This window comes from Ursus americanus, chromosome 2 (assembly GCF_024610735.1).
Source record: "Ursus americanus isolate L20-20 chromosome 2, mUrsAme1.1.p, whole genome shotgun sequence".
Lineage (NCBI taxonomy): Eukaryota > Metazoa > Chordata > Mammalia > Carnivora > Ursidae > Ursus > Ursus americanus.
The window spans coordinates 542,394-563,266 of record NC_142128.1 but is presented as its reverse complement, the minus strand read 5'-3'; the positions used below and the strand labels follow the sequence as shown (position 1 = coordinate 563,266).

Sequence of the window (20,873 nt, the reverse complement as noted above, 5' to 3'; positions counted from 1 at the left end):
TGCTTCTCATATGTCCGTCCACGGACAAGCCTCACGCGGGTTTCACGAAGGACAGAAAGGCTGGGACGGCGGTCACGAAGCAGCAGGCTGACACAGGAGGTGTGCACACACACTGTCTCATGAACGGGGCTGGTCCAGAGGTGGTTCTGGAGTTCTGTGGCTCATGCACAAGTGACGTAAATCACGGGACTTCAAAGAATTCGTGCTGGATCACAGAGGAGTGTGGTCCGCGCACGCTAGACTGCTCTCATGCAGGATGGGAACCGGCGGTGAGCACCGAGTCCAGCTCCCCCAGGGAAGCCAGACTGGTGTTTAATTCACATTCTCACTTGTCCCACAGCCGGATTTCTTTTAGGTCTGGATGGGCGGCCACCCAGTTTCCAAGGACGTGATTTCAGCTAATCTCTAGAACGACCTACATGCTTATGGGTCAACTGCTTTCAGTTAAGAAGGAATTCAGGTCCTGAGATGCGAGCCACCATCGGCGTGGGCTGGCTGCTGGCTGTCTCGGGGAGCCCCGGACCCCGGGGCCAGCGAGGAGCCTCATGCTTTCACAGACGTCCCCTCCTGTGGGGAGTGTGGCCCCGTCTTTGGGAAACTGGGCCTCAGCGTTCACGGATTTCTTCCCACTTAAGCAGAGAATGTTCCCTCCACCTGCACCCCAGAGGGAGACAAAGGCGGGGGGAAGCGACAGGTTCCAAAGTGATGTCTTAGTTTCTGCTCCTGAAACTCAGTGTCATCTAAGGTTGTCGAAACTTTACAGGAAAAAGTGCTAGAGGCTGACATTTCTACGGCGACCGCGCCCCTGCACTCCTGGTTTTTGTTCGTTAAACAGGAATAAATGAGTTACCCTTACGGTATCAGACAATTTCCTCAGCTCAGTTACCTGTCACAAAACAAACATTTCAAAGGAAAGGCTCCGATTCCCTCAGCTCAGCCCCAGGTGCAGCGCTGGCCAGACACACCTGGGAGGCACCTGCCACGACCCCCCCCCCCACCCCGCAGCACTGGAGGCCCCGCGATGCGCGGCCCAGCAGGCACCCTCAGGGCGCCTCTGTCTGGTTGACAGGGAGTTTCTACACCTCAGTGGGCTCTTGGAAGACGTCCGAGCCCGTCCTCCCAGCTCCTGGGGAATGACTGCCGGAAGCTCACGCTGCTTCCCGTGTCACCACGGCTACAGGAGACTCTCCTGCCTCGGGGAGAACAGGTCTGCGCCTGCTGCCTTTGCCGAACGGCTGAGTCTGTGAGGAAAGGGGCGGAACGCGCGTCCTGGGTTTTCACTACGGCTGGTCCTCAACCTGAGCCTGGAACACATCTGGGGAGACACTAAGCGTGATCGCACTGTTTAAAACATCACTACAGGGCGCCTGGGTGGCTCAGTCGGCTGAGCGACCAACTCTTGATCTCAGCTCAGGTCATGACCTCAGGGTCGTGAGATCAAGACCAGTGTGGGGCTCCGTGCTGGGCGTGGAGCCTACTTAAAAAAACAAAATAAAACAAAAGAAGAAAAATCATTGCAGAAATTCTTCCTCAAAAAAACAAAACAAAACTGGAAGATGAGGAGCCAAGCGCATAATCTGAACTTTGTGGACTAAGGGATTAAACTTTTCTGTAAATAATGCTAAGACATGAAAATTATATTTGCTTTCCTATAAAATTTATAAGATCTGTATTTAAACACGTATACAAAAATTCTAATTTAGCCTTTTAGGAAAAGGAAAGCTTCTGGCTCACAAATCTACATAGAGGGATTACAACTTTTCCAAACCACCCTGAGCAAAAATGCAGAATTCACATGGGTTTGACGATGATGTTAAAAACGGGTTTGGGAAAAGGTGAAACGTGTTAAAAGCGCCAAGAGCAGGCAGAATGGTTCGTCGACACTCCCTCACACCCTCAGGCCCAGTTCCCACCCGCCGTGTTCTAAGCGGCCTTGAGGGCGGACTTGCAACCATGACGGGGCCACCTTGTCACCCGAGCTGGAGAAGGACCAGATGAGCTCACGCACAGCGTCCTGGCGCCCGGCCGTGCCCGAAGACACAGCTGGTCCCCCATCCCCGGGCCAGTCATGGCCCCAGCAGCCGCTGCGGGGCCTTGAGCCTGCGCCACGGGGACGGACAAGTGGCTGGCCCTGTTCCCTACAGAGGAGTGAGAGGGCCACATCCAGTGCTGGGGTTGTAGAGTTTAAGCGTGTCACAGCCACACAAAAACAAAGTCCTTATTTTTTCTCAATAGCAAACAACTATAAACTACTCCAAATGACGAAGCCTGGCTAGCCAGACCGCTTCAACGTAGCATAAAGCGAGTTCATAGTAGCCACGAGCGGACTCCCGCACCCGTTTCCCAGCCGGGCTCAGCTGTTCCGAGCACATTACGATAATGCCAGGGGACATGAGCAAAGAACCAGCTCGGGGTGACGGGCTGAGGACCGACGGTGAGGGCAGGAAGGGGTACTGACCACGCGAGCCCCACGCTGTGGCTCCACGGCCTGTCCCCAGCACGGACCTGCCCTATCCCACACTGTCCCGCACAGTGGCCACTGGGCATGTGGAAGGCGGCCAGCGTGAGGCAGGACCCACACTGTCCGTGTGTTTAGTTCCAACGTGAATGACCACTGACTGGAACGAGCAGGAGGAAGCAGGCACACAGGTCCCCAGACAAGACGGTGTCAGTGGCAGTACCCTGGCCACCGCTGTGGGGCGGAAAGCTCTGATGCGCCCGTGGGGATCTGCTAATACTAATACTGATCAACAGGTATGTGTAGAAAGCGGCAGGCAGGGGCGCTGCCCGCTCTCCCTGCACAGAGGGTTCACCTCAGGATGTGCTCCGCCGACCTCCCTTCCCACAGCTTACGTTTTCAGACCCTTGACAGATGTGGGGGCGGGCCAGCTCCTTGGCGATGACCTTCACGTGTGGCTGGAGGGCCTCCCTAGGGCAGCCTCGGAGGACGGAAGCGAGGACCAGGAGGCCGGAGGGGGAGGGCGACTTCTTCAGCATGGACACGAGCAGCTTCAGAAACACTTCTGGGCTGACGAACACCCCGACCAGCTCCGCGGATCTGGTGCACTGCGCGAGAAGGCAAAAAGCTGGCGGGCTGCCCACCGCGCGGCCCTCGGCACTCCTGCACCTGCCTGCCAGCTCCCAGCCTCGCACACACAGCCCTGCGTGAAGGTCTGCCCGGCGTGCAGGCAGCAGCAAGTCCCCACGGCCCTCGGAGCTTCTGCACGGGGCTGGTTCCCAGGAGGCCCACTGTCCGCTGCCAGTGACCTAAGCCCGTTATGAACAAATGGCCACACGCTGGGACCTCCACGCCGTGGGCACCAACTGGCAGTCACGACAGCGGGCCTCGGGCATTAGCCAATCTCTAAAGGACACTCGCTGCGTGATTCCAGTTACACAACATTCCCAAATGACATATTTTGGGGACGTTCCCCAGTGTGCCAGGCCACCGTCATGGGCCCCACGATGTGTTCCCTGGGCAGATGTGAGCATGTCCACACAGCCCGTTGCTCAGCAGAGGCACCCAGTGGCCAAGCTCACAGGGGCAAAAGGACAAGGGAAGCCAACCTAGCTGAGGCTCACCTGCATCTAGCCATGCACTCGGTGGCACCAACCGCCAGCCTGTTGGCGGGTGGCAGTGAGAACTGGCAAGGAAATGCCGGCTGTCACATGCTGGGCCAGCAGCCCCTGCCTGGCAGAGCCCGTGGGCACGCGAGTGCCATCAGAGCCAGGAGGGCACCCTGCCTACCCCAGCGAGGCTCACAGGGAGGGTCTGCCAGAGGCGTGGCTGGTGTGCTTGTGCAATCCGCCTGCTCGTGCTGAGAGAAGGCGTGAGGAGCGGGGGCTCGAGCCCCTGAAGAGTGACCTTTACGTGCCACCCTTCGTGGGCACAGAAAACAGATCTGGGTGGCAGGGGCTGCAAGCAGGGGCAGCGGTGGGGGAGGGGGGAGGATGGATGCCAAGACCCAAGGGGATCTCAGGGCGATATGAACATTATCTCGGCTGTGGTGCAGTTCCACGGCCGCTCACATTTATCCAAACCCGCAGACCTATGACCTAACACGGGTGAATCTACAGCCCGTAAGCTATGGCTCATGGAACGTGACCAGAAACAGGCAACTCACGCTGCTGACCACGGCCCCGTCATCATCGGCACATGCCCGGTGCAGGGTGCGGAGGATGACGTCCAGGTGCTGCGTGATGTGATCTTCGGCGTGGAGCAGCAGCACCGCCAGCAGCTGGGCCGCCTTCACCCTGGTCCCCACCACCCAGTCGGTGATGTCGTGACAGATGGCTGGAAGGATCTTGGACAGGTTTCTGAAGACGAGCTCCCGACAGCCTAGCACGGGGCGGTTCTCTGCAGGTGGAAAAGAATAAGCCGGGAAATTCACAAGTGAGACCGCCATGAAATCTGGGGAAGCGGATTCATCACACGTCCCCTGCGTAAGGGACAACCCTTAAAAGTGCAAACCAACTCTGAGGGCAGAAATGAAGCCACAGTGTCCTCATTTAGCTTAAACTTCTTATACAGAAACTGATGTGTAAGTGATACACGATAAAAGACACCAAGTGCTTATCTGGTAAGTTCTGACACACGGACACACCAGGACACAGATGCACCCATCACCCCAAAGCTTCCTGCGCCCCTGCAGTGCCCCCAGGACTTCCCGTCGCCCGGGCAACCGCGCTCCGCTTCCCGTCTCTACAGACGGGCCGTCTCTGGGCAGAACTGCGAGGTTCGCACTTAGGTCTGCCTGGCTCCCCTCTCTGCACAATGACCCCAGGGCCATCCACGTGGGAGTGTGCCTTCATCCCTCTGCCTGTCTGCCACCTGCTGACGGACCTCAGGCTGCTTCCCGGGCTGGGCTGTTGCCAAGAAATCTGCGACGAGCACCACACGCAAGCCTGAGTGGACACGGCGGCCGCTCGGAGGGTGAGTGCCTGAGGCTGCGTCCACCAGGTTCCACGGCAGGCAGCATTTGATTGAAAAAACTGCCAAGTGGTTTTCCAAAGTGGCTGCCCCGTTTCCTGTCCACACCACCTGGGCAGGGGCTCAGCTCCTCTGTGTCCTCAACCGTGCTTGGGTGGCCGGTCCTCAGTGAAAGCCACTGAGAGGCTGTGTGGCACCTGCCGTGGCTTCACACTTGCTTCCTAACGAGCCTATCTGTATCTTTGCCGGCAAGGTGCCCTAAAAAATCTTTCTGCCCACTAAAAAATTGGATTGTTTTTGAAGTTTATTGATTTATTTTTAGTGACCAGTGTTGAAAGACCATCCTTTCTCCACTGAACTGCCATGAAGCGTGTCCAAGATCAGTGGTCCACGTATGTGGGCATCTATTTCTGAATGCTCGATCGCCCCCCCCCCACCTTCCATATGCCAGCCCCACACAGTCTGGAGTCCTGCGTGCTCCACTCTGCGGATTGCTCTGAAAAAGGAAGTGTGAACCTTTCAACTTCGGTCTTCATTGTCCATGTTCTGGTGGCCCTAGGTCCTCTGCATTTCCATGTGATTTTAGAATGTTTATCAATTTCTACAAAAAAGGCTTCAAACATTCTCATTAAAGGTTTGATCTTCAAAAATCAAAACTCAGTTCTCAAACTATTCCAGAAATAGAAATGGAAGGAAAACTTCCATGAGGCCAGCACTGCCTGATCCCAAAACCAGAGAAAGACTCCACAAAAAAAAGAAACTACACAGGCCAATATTCCTGATGAAATTGGATGCAAAAGTCGTCAGCAAATACTAGGAAACCGAATCCAACAATTTATTAAAGAAACTCATGCGGGGCCTGGGTGGCTCAGTTGGTTGATTGGACGACTCTTGATTTTGACTCAGGTCATGATCTCAGGGTCCTGAGACTGAGCCTCGCGTTGGCCTCTGCCCTAGACATGGAGCCTGCTCAAGATTCTCTCTCCTTCTCCCTCTGCCCCTCCCCTTGCCACCCCCATGCTCTCAGTTCTAAAAAAAAAAACCAAAAAAGAAACAGACAAAAAAACCAACAAAAAACCCAAACCTCATTCACCATGGTCGAGTGGGATTTATTCCTGGGCTGCAAGGGAGTTTCAACACTTGCAAATGAATCAACGTGATACATCACATGAACAAGTGAAGGACAAGAACCACGGGATCCTCTCGGCAGATGCAGGAAGAGCACCTGACGAAGTACGGCACCCGTTCATGGAACAAACCCTCCACGAAGCAGGAGGGAACACACCTCAACACGATAAAGGCCATACATGAAAAACCCACGGCTAGGGTCGTACTCAATGGGGAGAAACGGAGCTTCCCCCCGAAGTCAGGAACAAGACAAGGATGGCCACTCTCACCACTGCTGCTCAACATAGTACCAGAAGTCCCAGCCTCAGAAACCAAAGGCATCCTAATTGTAAGGAAGAAGGGAAGCTTTCACTATTTGCAGATGACACGATACTCTGTGTAGAAAACCCGAAAGACTCCACCCAAAAACTGCAACAACTGATACACCGATTCGGCAAAGTCACAGAACACAAAATCGAGGTGCAGAAGCCTGTTGCATTTCTACGCACTGATAATGAAACAGCAGAAAGAGAAATGAAGAAAGCAATCCCATGTATAACTGCACCAAAAGTAATAAGATACCTGGAATAAACCTAACCAAAGATGCAAGAGACCTGGACTCTGAGAACTAGAAAACACAGGTGAGAGAAAATGAAGAGGACACAAAGAAATGGAAAGACATTCCATGCTCGTGGATAGGAAGGACAAACATTGGTAAAAATCAACGCCGCCCAAAGTAAAATACACATTTCACTCAACCCCTATCAAAATACCATCAACATTTTTCACAGAGCTAGAACAATCCTGAAATGTGTGTGCAACCACGAAAGACCCCGAAGAGCCAAAGCAACCTTGGAAAAGCAAAGCAAAGCCGGAGCCAGCACAATTCTAGCGTTCGAGTTGTACTGCAAAGCTGTAATCATCAAAACCCGTATGGTACTGACACAAACACAGACACACAGACCAACAGAGCAGAACAGAAAAGCCAGAAAGGAACCCACGACGCTATGGTCAACTCCCCTTCAACAAAGCAGGAAAGAATAGCCAATGGGAATAGGACAGTCTCTTCAACAAACGGTGCTGGGAAAACTGGACGGCCACATGCAGAAGAGTGGAACCGGACCACTTTATTACCTTTATTATCACGGAAATACACTCAGAACGGACGGAAGACCTGAATGTGAGGCCTGAAACCATAAACATCCTAGAAGAGGACACAGGCAGTAATGTCTCTGACTTTGGCTGCAGCCACATTTCTCTAGCTCTGTCTCCTGAGGCAAGGGAAACAAAAGCAAAAATAAACTATCGGGACTCCGTCAACATAGAAAGCTGCTGTGCGGCCAAGAACACAGCCAACAACACTACGAGGCAACCTACAGAAAGGGAGATGATATTTGCAAACGACATCTCTGATCAATGGCTAGTATCTGAAATATATAAAGAACTGATACAACTCAACACCCAAAAAACAAACAGTCCAGTTAAAAAAGGGCCAGAAGACACGAACAGACATTTCTCCAAAGAAGACACCCAGATGGCCAACAGACACGTGGAAAGATGCTCAACATCACTCGTCATCAGGGAGACGCAGAACAAAACCACGATGAGACACCACCTCACACCTGTCACAACGGCTAAAATCAACAACACAAGCAACAACGGGTGTCCGCGAGGATGTGGAGAAAGGGGAATCCCATGCACTGCTGCTGGGAATGCACACGGACGCAGCCGCTCTGGAAACAGTATGGAGGCTCATCAGAAAGTTAAAAATAGAACCATCCTATGATCTAGAGATTGCACTACTAGGTATTTACCAAGAGACCGCACAAAAACACTAATTCAAACGGAGACATGCACCCTTATGCTTATAACAGCATTATCTACAATAGCCAGATTATGGGAGGAGATGAGTGTCCACTGATCAATGAATGGATAAAGATGCAATATACACTCGCACACACACTCACACTAGAATATTACTCAGGCATAAAAAAGGATGAAATCTTGCCATTGGCAATGACAGGAATACAATTAGAGGGCATTACGTGAAGCGAAATCAGTTGGCCAGAGAAAGACAAATACCGTGTGATTTCACTCATACGTGGAATTTAAAAAACAAAACAAATGAGCAAAGGGGAAAAAAAGAGAGACAAACCAAGAAACAGACTCTCAAGTCTAAAGAACAAAGTGATGGTGACCAGAAGGGAGGTGGGAGGGGGACGGGCAACTGCATCAGATGGGGACTAAGGAACGCACTTGCTGTGATGAGCACAGGGTGACGCAGGCAAGTGTGGGGTCACTCTATCGCACACCTGAATCTAACAGAACGCTGTATGTTAACTCACTGGAATTAAAATAAAAACTTCATTAGAAATTCTTAGTAAAAAAACTCTAAAGATAGAAATGAACTCATGACAGGTCAGAGTTTAGAGGGTGTTTTAGAAAAAGCAACAGTTTGTACCATGAGACCCCATTTTCGTTTTTTTCCCTGTTACTTTTTTATTTTTATGCTATGTTAGAAAATTAGTTCCAGGGGCGCCTGGGTGGCTCAGTCCTTCAGCGTCTGCCTTTGGCTCAGGGCGTGATCCCAGGGTCCTGGGATTGAGCCCCACATCCGTCTCCCTGCTCGTCTGGGAGCCTGCTTCTCCCTCTCCCACTCCCCCTGCTTGTGTTCCCTCTCTCGCTGGCTGTCTCTCTCTCTGTCAAATAAGTAAATAAAATCTTAAAAAAAAAAATCAGTTCCAATGATTCTATGTCGGCTGTTTACGTGTACTTGTTAACAAACAAGCAATACTGTGCTTCCTGATGGTGTATCCACTGTGGAAAGTGTGTCGGACGAGGAACATGAAACAGGGCGGCTGGTGGCACAAGGCTGGGGACACGAGGTCTATGCAGTAAGTGCAAAGAAACAGGGGCCTCACTACGTCTGTGTTCTGAAGCCCGCTGTTCTGTACTATGGGATGGAGCAGAAAGGACAATATTCTCTTAGACCTGGGGTGGCAAACTGTGGCCCAGGAGCCACAACTGACTTGCCGCCTGTTTCTGGGAATCAAGTGACAGTGGGACGCAGCCTCGCCTGCTCAGCTACTGCTGTCTAGCGCCACGGTGACGTCACACAGCAGGCAGAACAGCTGGGACACACACGCGGCCTCCTGCGCCTGGTACACGGACCGTATGGTCCTTTACAGAACACATTGGCCGACCCTGTTCTGGGCTGCGGAGCTGCACTTCCAGCACGGGAGCCGCTAGCCACACGTGGCTAACGTTCATGAAGCTTAAATCACAGTTCAGTGTCTCGGTCCCACGGCGCACGTTTCAGGTGCCCAGTAGCACCCATGGGCCAGGGGTGCTGTCCTGACGGCAAACAGAGAACGTTCCCATCCCGCTCTCGTACAGCGCCAGACCAAAACAATACTCGAGAATCCAGGGTACGACTTTAAGTAGCTAACAGAACCGAGCATTATCATCTACGGACTCTCAATACTGTAATTAACACCACGATGAACATCTTTGCACCTAAGTCTGTCTGTGTATTTCTGAGAACTTGGCCAGAGGCCACGCTCAGTGTCCTGAAATGCAGGAAGCCTGTCGCGTCTACCCATGTCTACCTGCACGCCTCTACCTCCACGTATTTATATGCCCACAAGCAGGGTATGAACCAACTCAGCACTACTTAAGAAAAGTATTTTTTTGTTTTTCTTTCCAAAAAGGTAATGAAAAACCAAAGTTAAAAACCAACCAACCAACCAAGTAGTTCCAAAGAGAATAAAGAGCCAAGCTGCCTGGGGCTCCCACTCCGCCCATAGTTCCGTGACTGGGCTCCCCAGTGTGCCAGGTAGATGGCCCTGGGATGTAGACAGATATACCACTCCTACCCCCACTGCACCCAGAAACGAGGGCACACGTCTCTGTGCCTGGCTGCTCTCGTCTCTGTCCCCACAGCACACGTGGCTCAGCTTTGGTGACAGCAGGGTGCCTGCCAGCCCCAGGGACACAGGCAGCTTCGGCACTGAGCGCCTACAGCTATGACCCTTGCACACGTGAGCCACGGCAGTCATTCCTAACCCTGGAGAGCTTCTGGGAAGGGGGCGGGCGCTGTTTGCTTTATTTACATTTAGGTCAAGGCCATGCTTACGGATCCTTGGACAGGGGTCGTGAACGCCAGGCTAATTCAACCGCTCAGTTCCTAAGGCAAGTTCAAAGAACTGGCACCTAGGAGTTTCCAAAGCAGTAGTTTCCAAAATCATCAGTGGGACAGAAGGGAGCCTCACTCCCTCTGAGTGTGTGTGTGACCCAACACGGCTTCCTGTGAATACGTAGACAAAGTAAACAGAACGTGAGGTATAGACACGTAAGGATCTCACTCCTTTCGAGAACCATCCAGAGTCAACTTACGATGACACAGAGTGTGTCAGGCGGCCAAGCACGGAGACTCGTGCCCCGAGACAGACCCAGGGTGAGCAGCGGCCTATGGCCAGGGTGGCCCCAGACCCAGCCCTATCCTCAGCAGCTCCCACGTTCGAGACGCCCAACCCAGACGTGACCCCAAGCCAGCGCCCCTCTGGCAGCCTGCGGTCGGGGTGCCCATCCTTCTGGGCAGCGGGCCTCACCGGCACCCGCAGGGTGCAGTGGCTCCAAGGCCCATCGCGCGAGGGCTGACCCTGGAGACTGAGCCGTGCAGGGGAAGGGGCCATCGACGTGCCGTCTTCTGCACCATGGGGCGGGGGACTCCAGGAAACGCTGACGCCAACAGACCGCTAACACTGACACAGCGTCTGTGAGTTTCTTAGCTTGACTGAGGTGAGATCTACGTGTCGTTGAAGGCACTTTCAACCATGTGAGCTGAGTCGATGCACACGCAGTCTTGAGGGCACTCCCACCTCGACGGGCGCCCCGTGCTGCTTGCGGTCAACCCCCCACCCGTCCCCAGGGAGCCATGGTCTGCCTTCCCTGCCTACAGTTCCATCTTTCCTAGAGATCTCATGTGAATGGGCTTTTTCACTAAACGGACGTTTCCGAGCTTCGTTCACGCTGCAGCACGCGTCCGAGTGTCATTCCTACTCACGGCTGAGGCCTGCGGCACGGCTCAGACAGACATGGCTTGTTGATCCAGGCTCCAGCTGCTAGACCCTGGGTTGTTCCCTCTCTGGGGTTCTGTGAACGATGCTGCTGTGAACATGCACGCATGTGCCGGCGGGGGGCAGTTTCCTCTCTGCTGCATGTTTACCTGGGGTGGGACAGCCAGGTCACGGGATCACACAGAGAGTGCGTCTTTACCACTTCAAGAAGCTCCCAAACTTTCGTAAAGCGGCTGCATTGTTTTGTCTTTCCACCAGCAACGTGTGAGGGTTCTCCTTCCCCATGTCCAGCACCTTTCCATACGTGGTTACTGTTGATTTTAGGAAACAACCCGAGGTCAGGGTTTCTGTTTGTCCTGGAATCCGAGGAAGCGCCGGAGGCCTGAGCGATGATTAACTTCTTATGTCCAGAGTCCAGATTACAACTCAGCCACTATCTACTGATCTCTCCTTTGAGAACAGAATTGCAGTCCTTCCACAAGCAGCAAGCACGCAAAGACAGCTCGAGCCGGCTCCGCCCCACAGAGCCAGCTGCGGTGACGAGGCTTGCTCAACTTCACAAGCAGACCAGACGCAAATACGCGCAAAGCCAATTTGTTTTCATAATTGAAACAAAATTAAATAGGATGGCAACAGAAAATTGCTTAACTTTGCTAGAAACCAGCGGTGAAGGTCAGAAAGAACACGGCAACCATACGTCACCCAAGGAGGGGATGCGTTTGTAAAGGTGGCTTGGGAAGGAAAGTCAAAGCCAGCTGGGTGTCAAAACTATATACGCAGGAGGCGGAGAGGCTGTGGGGACTGTGACCTCTCAGGTCTGAGGGTCAGAGCTCAAACGCTCGCTCCGAGCCTAGGTGAGCTTTGTCTTCCCCTTCAGGTACCTCTGATTCCTCCCAAGGTCATTTTTCTGATCAGCTCAGCTGGGGCTTTATCACTGATCTGGGCGGGTGCCCATGAGGCAGGTCTGAGCCCCTCCAAAGAGCTCTGCACAGCCCCTGCCGTCACAAGAAGCGTGAGCCCTGCCTGGGGGTTGCCAGGCCTGTAGGTGACACCCCGGGTGCAGACAGCAGCAGCCCGAGAAGAGTCCCAGTTCCAGGGGAGGGATGTGGTCTGCACGTGGGCAGAGCGCCCTCCCCCACGCCAGAGTTTCAACTCAAGGAGAGCTCAACACAAAACCCTGACTAAGCTAGGCCAGACGCGTACGGAACATTAAATTCGGCTTGGTTTTTGCACAGACAAAGTGTAATTTAATTGCAAGCAGAAAAACAGATCATCAGTTTTTTTTTTTTTTTTAAACCAAGTTTATCTAAGTCAGGTGGCAGGTCAGCCCTGTCCTGTGTATTTATAAATCACCACAAACAGGCAGGATGACACTGGGAGTTCTGCACAAGGTTCCAGGCGTTTGCAAAGCAGAGCTATCTCAGAAACGACCAGGGATTGACCTCCTTGAAGAAATGGAGAACCCTCAGCGCAGGGGGCAGCGGGAAGGGTGTAAGGGAGGGTCACCAAGGAGGACCTGAAGCTGCGTGAACCTGAACCTGGCTCACTCAGTTGGGTGCATGCAGGTCCTGACAAGTCACGCGCCCCTTTGGGCCTGGGCGCCTCACCCGCTCCACAAGGAGCAAACCAGGTACGCCTGCAGTAGCTGAGCGGTGGGACCCCACCCTTCTCCTGTAGCACCAAACGGGGCTACCCTGCTCCCCAGCTCCCGAGGCTAGCTCGAGTGGGTAATATTCCACGCCACAGACCCTCACCTGGGTCCCCCGGTACAAACCCGCCCCCCATCTCTCCTCTGCACAACGTAACTTTTCTGACAACTCCCACGTCTCCGAACACTTGGATGAACCGGACAAGCAGAGCAGGTCTGAGCTCTCAAGAGAACAGGAAAACCCTGAAGGGCGTAAGAAAGCGATCTGCGTTACAACGGTAGTTATTCAAACGGAACTCCAGGGATTTCCAAAATGGGGCAGAAAAACCAACTCTGATCTCTTGCGTCAGAAGATCCGGCAAGCCATTCACCATTAAGAAGAGGTGCTTCCCTGTTCACTCAAGCGTCACCGAGGAAAACAGATTCCACGGGAGGCTCATTTCCAGCCGAAAGGACTCCGGAACCCGCTGTCACCACCTGATCCTGCCGCTGGCAGTTTGAGGGCGCAACGGATGGGCAGAGCCTCTTCAAGCATGAACTTGCCCTTCTGCCCGAGAAGAGCACTTTGTTCAGGGAGTGACTGACTCGGGGACAGTAAATGACGCCCTTCCGATCTTCCCAACACATAGCCGGGTTTCAAAAGTGGAGTTCGTTTCCGTGTCAGAACAGGAAGCCTGTGTTTGTCAAATGACAAAGGGTGCTCTATGCGCACGCCTCGTCTTCCCAGCCAAGTGGGCACGGGGCTCTGACTTAGACTTGTGGCCCCATGTACGGACCGAGCCCTGACTGCACAAACACAGGCCCAGCCTCAGTGAGCCGTGCACCTCATTGAAACTGTCCGTCCACACCCTCAGAGAAGCATGCTGTCAGGACAGGCAGCGAGAGGCACGTGCAGCAGGAGGGGAGCCACTGACCACGTCAGTCAGAGCGACGGGGGAGCAGGCCCCACCAGGGCCATCGGCTGTCCATCAGCTGGGGACGTCACAGGGAACCCAGCCAAACAGAAGGGTCACAGAATACAGATCCAACAGAGGGTCATACCCAGAACGTAGGAAGAATTCTCAAAACTCCATCATAAGACAACAAACAACCCAATTTAGCGTGGACAAAAGTCTGAACAGACACTTGGCCGAAGAAGGGATGTGGACAAGCACATGACTCAAGCACATGACAGATATGAGAGACCCACCACCACCGCGTGTGCCAACAGGGACCAGTGGGAACCCCGTCCCTGCAGGTGGGACACAAACGTCCAGCCAGCCGCAGAGAGGGAGGAAAGCAGCTCCCAGTTCACAGCAGCCCCACTCCCTGGTGCTTAACGGAGACAGTGAACCGAGTTCTCACACAGACCGTAGGCAGTGCTTAGATCGCCCTTGTTCCAAAGCACCAAAACCCGGAAATGACCCAAACGTCCTTTCCCCCGCCTGAGGTAAACCTCGGTGCACCCACAGAAGAGAATCGCCCTGCAGCAGGAAGGCAGGCCCCCCGACGAGCCTCAGGGGCTGAGCACTGGAAGCCAGACCAGTTGCGGGCGACCTGCGTTGTGCGTACGACCATGCGTGTGACGACGACGTCCTAGGAGAGATAGAACCACACGGAGGGAAGGGAGTGCCCACGGCAGGGGCCGGGCACGGTCGGGGCTGACGAATGTCCCAGATCTTCATGAGTGGTGGTCACACAACGATTTGCTTGTCAAACTCTACCTTCGAAGGTGAGGGTACTGACGGGAATTATCTCACGGGGCTGCAGTGTGGCCGCGGAGCGGGGACAGCACAGGACCCAAGGGGAGGCAGGCGGTAGAGCTGGGGGCAGCGGGAGGGCCGTGTGTGTGCAGAAGTAGACGGCCAGCGGCAAGGTTCTGAGGAAGTGGCTGATGAAATCTGACAGGTGAAATGGTGTGAAAAGAATCTGAACGCTTAGATTTAAAATTCAAATTTTAAAAAAGTACTTTTAGGAGAAAATGCCAACCATCTAATGAAATCTAGTGCTTATCCTGCTAACTTTCTCTACAAAGGTTTTAATTTATCTTAGAGAGAGAGAGAGCATGCGCACGTGCATGGGGGGGGGCAGAGGGAGAGGGAGAAGCAGACTCCCCACTGAGCGGAGAGCCCGACATGGGACTCGATCCCAGGACCGAGATCATGACCTGAGCCAAAACCAAGAGTCGGATGCCCAAATGACTGAGCGCCCAGGCGCCCTGACCCTGCCACCGTGATTGTGATCCACTCTAAATTCATTCTGCTCGGACTAAAACAAGCCTTTGGAGCATGACCACCCTCTCCGTCGTGTGACCTGGGGGCACACCCAACACCACGGGGGCACCGGATAAAGACGTCCCGGCAGCACGCGGACAGCCCTGTGTGCGCAGACCGTGAGCGGGCGAAGAGCCACAGTGACTCGTGGGGACCTCACATCCGAGCACGGTCACCGTATCTCAACCTTGGTGAGAACCCAGCCGAGACTGCCCCTAAGTAAGCAGAGAGCACCGTGTGCTGCCAGGGCCGACCGGCAGGACGCCGCCTCCAGGCAGCAGAGGGGCACATGCAGGGCAGGACAGGAATCCCCCTTTAGAACTCCGCTTCCCTCCCAGGCACCAAGGGAACCTTCATGTCAAAGGTCTACATTTTTAGAAAGATGTTATACTGTCAGATTTACGAAATCAGAAAAATCCCTGCTAGCGACTAACTTCTGTACCTTTTCTGAAACACGTGTGCTCTCCCCTCACACCAGCTGTGCAGTGCGGGACGCGAGGCCGCGTGAGAGGACGCGCTGAGCACGCAGAAGCAGTCACTGGACTCACAGGCTTAAGAGGGAGGAGGGGCTCCTTTGCTGGCCTCAAAGTCACGGTCACACCAATACAAAGCACAAGTGCTCGTCTCCACGCTGTCCTCACGGGGTGCGGCGCCCCCGCCAGGGCACTGGGCCGTGGCGCACACACAGCCGCGGTCTCTGACGGCGCATCGTCCTACTTCGGCCCCGCCAGTGTGCACCTCATCCGCGTTCATTCTACAAAGACGCTCTGCAGATAGACGGCAACTGCGAGACGCCTCGTCCCCACAGGAAAGCGGCTTTCAGAACGGAAGAAACAATGGTGTACAGCTCCCAGGGGCTCCTCGCCAACACCGCTCCCATGGGACTCCGGTGCTCGGGAGACACACGCACACAGCACACGCGTGTGCTCCCGGCGGGCAGGGACCCACCACGAGGGAAGGGTGGGAGGCCGTGAGACGGAGCCTCTGCTCAGAGTGCGCACCTCGCCCCGAGTCGTGAGGGCTGCACCCTGCCGCGTCCTGCGTGCGTCCTCTCTGTAACCGCGTCTTGGGTGACGCTTACAGAGGAAGGTGTTCTTGTACAGTGACAAAGCACCACCCGTTTCTAAAGTGCCTGCCGCTGTCAGCCGCCGCCCGTGCTCCACAGCCCTGTGCATCCCGCGGTGGCCCACACGCGCCCTTGGATAAAGCCGCCCGGAGCACAGGGCACCATGGAGGCGTCCTCGTGGCCTTGAGTGACACCGGAGGCTGCGGACCCGCATCCTGCCCGCAGCGCCTCTCTGCGGCTCCATGGTGCAGGCCCGGAACACCTTGGACAGAGTGCCGCCTCACAGACCTGGGGAAGGCTGCACTCACCTGGTGACGGGTGATGGGCTGGAGGGGGAGTGGCGAAGTCGAGCTTGTCCTTGAGGTCGTCCTCGTTCTCCCTCTGCCACTGCAGGCCGACCTTCTCCCAGAGGTCGGCGGCCTCGAGCCTGCAGCACGACACTCGTGTCAGGGCGGGCAGTTCCTGCGGAGGCAGCTGGGGCCTGCGGACGTGGCGCCAAGTCTCTCCCCGCAGGGGCCAGGAATTCCATCGGGCTTCTGAGCCCTTTACTGATGGCACTAAACCATGACCAATTTGTACGTGTGCACCCCAAGCGCTGGAAACACAAGGCTATTTTAAAGCCACAGAAACCGTCTGTGTGGCTCCCGGTCTCAGAGCCGATACGGCCGAGGGCACAGGGTGGGCTTCCGGGAGACACCGTGAGGCACAGCAACAACTCACGGACAGATGATCCAGAAAATGGAGGAACCCACACTTGCTACAGCGAAGGCCTCGGAACCCCTTAGAACGGAAGGCCTGACCGCCCCCCCGGAGCCGCAGCCACCAGTGCCATTTCAGCACTTACGCAATTGCAGGGATGTCGTCCTCGAGGCTGCTCAGCAACAGCGGGATGAGCTTGTGGAAGAAGGAGTAGCGGTCCCGCAGGTCCATCAGCCAGCCCCCCACCACGCAAGTCACCGCGTGCCGCACCTACACGCAAAGGCAACGGGAGGCTTCAGCTGGGCACCGAGAACGCAGAGGCTAACCGCAGGGCCGCGCCGGGCCACTGTGCACACCCGTCCAGGCCAGACGCCACCGTGAAGTCCCAGAGCGGCTCTGCCGTCCATCCTCAGGCTTGGAGAGAAAATGTCAGGGCCACCTCGTCCTATTGGTGCAAGCCCACATCCCTGGGGCGTGGCCTGGTCCTCTGCTGGCTGGAGCAGGACCACGCTGCTGCCTCGGGTATTGTGGAGGCCTGTGAAGTCTTCTGTGGGTGACCCTCCAGCCAGGCTGGGCGCTGTCTCGCCGTGGGTGTTTGAACAGCTGATGGCAAGCCACCAGGAAATGTCAGCCTGCAGAGGCTGCACCACCAAGGCCTTTGGTCCTGGAGCCCCAGGGTCTCCTGGGGAAGCCAGCAGGGCACCCCAACTCTGCTGCTGGCAACCTGAGAAGGTGACATGCATGCCTCTGCCCACTTTGCCCACCACAGGGAAGAAACGAGCTTAGAAACACACGAGGTGCCCAAGGTCTAGCTCCCTGAGAGCAGAGGCTGAGGCGGGAATCCATCATGGGAGAGAAGCAGGATGGGGCAGGGGAAGCAGAGAATCCTGGGGGAGCTCGGGAGCACAAGGGAGCCACACCCAGGCTGTCCCACCAGGGGCAAGGGGCCGACCACTTGCGCTGCGTGTCTGTTGTTGGCTAGGGCTGCCAATGGGAGGGGAAGCACTCGCAGGGACTTCAGGTAAAGTGCGCCCCCAGCAGCATCCAGGCCAGGGTGCACGTCTAGGCACTTGGACTCGGGGTGGGCTGCTCAGCCCTGGCTCCAGCATGCAGCTAGACAAGCAGAGTGCACCCTGGCCCAGCCCCTGCTGCCTTGTCCGAGCTCATTCTCCCTTCTGGAAAATGAGAGAATAACAGGACACGTGCCACTGGCTCCTGGTGAGGAGGGAAAGCACCTGGCACAATGCTTAACACGCAGGAGGTGCCGGGGACCTGGCTCACTCACCTGCCTGCCAGTGTAAACAGCACAGACCGTGGGAGGCAAGCAAGCCTGGGAGCAGGGCCCTTGGGTTCAGTGCTACTGTTGCAACTTCTTGTATTACACAATTTTAAAATAAAAAGTTGCAATATGAAATAAAAGGTGGTTATTATTAATGACATGGCATGTAATTAACAATCAAAACCACAACTAAAGGTCCCAGAGAATCTCAGATAATCTTTCAACAGTGTGAAAACACGCGTGATTAGAGGTCCAAGCACCTAGAAACAACCAGACACCCGCAGCAGCGAGGACAGACAGCACAGAGCAATCGTCCTATGTTGTCCTCGCGCAGGATCCTAGCCCCTCCAGGGGCTGCTGAGGAATCAAGGTGCCTCATGGCTAATGTCGTACGAGACCCGAGGGTCATTCTTCCGGCAAAAGTACCTGTAATAAAGCCGCACCGCACTAGAGGCTCAGCCAACACCACATGCTGGCGGCACTCGAGAGCCCGATGGACGCAGGAATCCAACTGCAACCCGGCCTGGTTCAGACACGTGCAGAGTGAGTGCGGCCACTGCGGGGATGGCGGCAGGCCCTCGGGAGGACCGGACCCCAGAGGGCTCCTAACGAAGGTGTGTCCCGGCAGCTGGGGGGCCATGGACCTGCGGGGACCCGCGGGAACCGGTCTGTCTGCGCTCACCCCTGACACCCTGCCCACGTGTCGGGGCAATAGGAGGGCCCCACACCCAGGACAGTCACTCTGACATCCTCCAAGATCCAGGCTCTTTTACAGGTTGGAGACTTCATGCATCTCCCCTCGTGAGCTGGGAGAGCCTGAGGGCTGGCCTCCAAGAGGCTCCCGAGCCCCACAGACGAGCCTCCCCCAGCCTCAAGAAACCTGTTGATCCCCATTGTCACCAGACAAACTACCCCTTTCTCTCAGCTCAGAAAAACAGCACTGAGCCGAGTTGCCAAGTAACACTTTGGCTAAGCAGGAAATCCGTCAATTAAGAAAAAAAACGACAGGCACTGAGAATTCTTACTCTCCTGAGTCAGGTTCACGGATCCTGGGGTGTTGGGCTGGGAACACATGCACGTATGACCTGTTAGATCAGCACCCAAAGCCAAGGGGAAACACAGACGCGAACGCGAAAGATCATCGTCCGCTCTCCTTTACCTTGGAAGGCCCCACCTCAGTGTTCTCAGTCAAGGGAGAGAGGAATGGCCAGTCCTCATACGGAGGCCGTCCATTTCCGCACTCTGCCCTCAGCAGATGTGAAGGACGCGCTCATTCGCCGACTGACACTCTTCGTTCACCCACCAACTCGACAGCAGCTCTGGGCACAGCCCGTTGGAGGAAATCACCTTTTTCCCATTCACTCCCTTGGGCTCGAACATTTCAGAATTGAGGGGCTGGGGGCTGGGGGAGGCAGGGGGATCTTTCTGCCCAGCACCCGAGTGCAAGTAACCATCTCACGCAAAGTTGCTCTGCAGAACCCACTCTTGTCCCATGCTGACCAGAGGCCTTGGATTTTAAGCATCTTACGTCATTGTAAGTAAGCCCCATTTTTAAAGTAAAAAGTTTTAATAGTATCAACACAATATTTTAATAACAAACCAAATGTTATTTCAAATACATAGTACTCAAATTCTGTTAAAGAAAAATTAGCAGAAGGGGCTTCCGCTGAATCTGTAACATCTTTATTTTTCAATCTGAAAAGATTCAGCATAACATTTACAGGTGTGCAGTGGATCGGAACCGCTGCTGTACTTTCGCTGCTACTCTTCCTTCAGTCTGACATCAGGGGCAGAAGGTGGGAAGCAGGGAGGGTGAAGGAGGAAGGTCAGCACAACCAGCAAAGCCACCCTGCACCTCATTTCCCCCGCGCCCACGTATGGTATGTTTTCACTGATGTGGTGGAGATCTCACACCTGCTCTAATGAAAGTAACCACAGAGCGTAACCCTTCTCTGACGAAGCAACAGGCTTCTGTTTTTATGATATTCTGAGTGGACCCAAGGATTCCGATACCTATTCAAGTTCCTCAGGCAGGACTCCACCCCCTGGGGTCTGGAGTTCATAACATCCAATCTCACAGACTCTAAAAAGTCACCAGGATTGATGGGGGAACACGCTCCTCCCCGCACGCACCCCCTGTCCCTGTACCCATCATTCCTTAGCACCAGTGAAGTCCTTGGAGCTCATGAGACTAAGTCCCCTGCAAGGGCTGGGGCAGGACCTGCTCATTTTTATGCGCCACTAGGATGCTGGCAGAGGGCAGGAGCTCAGAATTGCCTGAGACCTGGCCTGGAAGCCTGCTGGGCCACCAGCAGTGGGGCAGGTGGGGCCGGCCCAGCTCCAGCTTGCCGAGCCTGGCTTTCCCACGCAGACACCCATGCGGGTCACACATCCTAGGTGCTTTAGCAAAAGGGTCAGAGTGTTTTATCCAAACTACGAATAAAAACACAATTCCAGCTTCTAACTGAAACACGACCACCTGTGATAATGCAGAGGGTTCATGAGGTAAGGGGATCCCAGGGCAACCGAGGGCTGGAATGGACACATGTGACAACGGATCATGGCATAACCCTAGCTGGTACTCATCTACTCAGACGGTGCATGCAGGAGGATGGGGTGGGCCTTCCTGGGCCTGGGGAAGCTACCTTAGCCCCACCACACTGGGACACCCCCCTTTCCATGTCCTCAGACATGTCCTGGAGACCCGAGGTGACAGAGCACCAGAGGGAGAATTCCAGGAGCCACACTAGCCATGTTCTGAGCCCCCTGTGTCCCCTAGGTGAGCTCTGGGTCTCTCTGGGCTCTGGTTCCCCA

General features: G+C 54.9%; 1 protein-coding gene across 1 annotated transcript in view; it reads right to left on the bottom strand.

Moving 5' to 3' along the window:
* The window catches only part of DNAAF5 (dynein axonemal assembly factor 5), a 47,093-nt gene that overhangs the window by 19,522 nt on the left and 6,698 nt on the right, over positions 1-20,873 (bottom strand). The window contains exons 3-6 of the mRNA XM_045813272.2: positions 16,926-17,050; positions 16,390-16,508; positions 4,125-4,357; positions 2,854-3,066 (exon numbers count right to left, since the gene is read on the bottom strand). Coding sequence (XP_045669228.2) covers positions 2,854-3,066; positions 4,125-4,357; positions 16,390-16,508; positions 16,926-17,050 — 690 coding nt within the window. The remainder of the gene's footprint in view (positions 1-2,853; positions 3,067-4,124; positions 4,358-16,389; positions 16,509-16,925; positions 17,051-20,873) is intronic.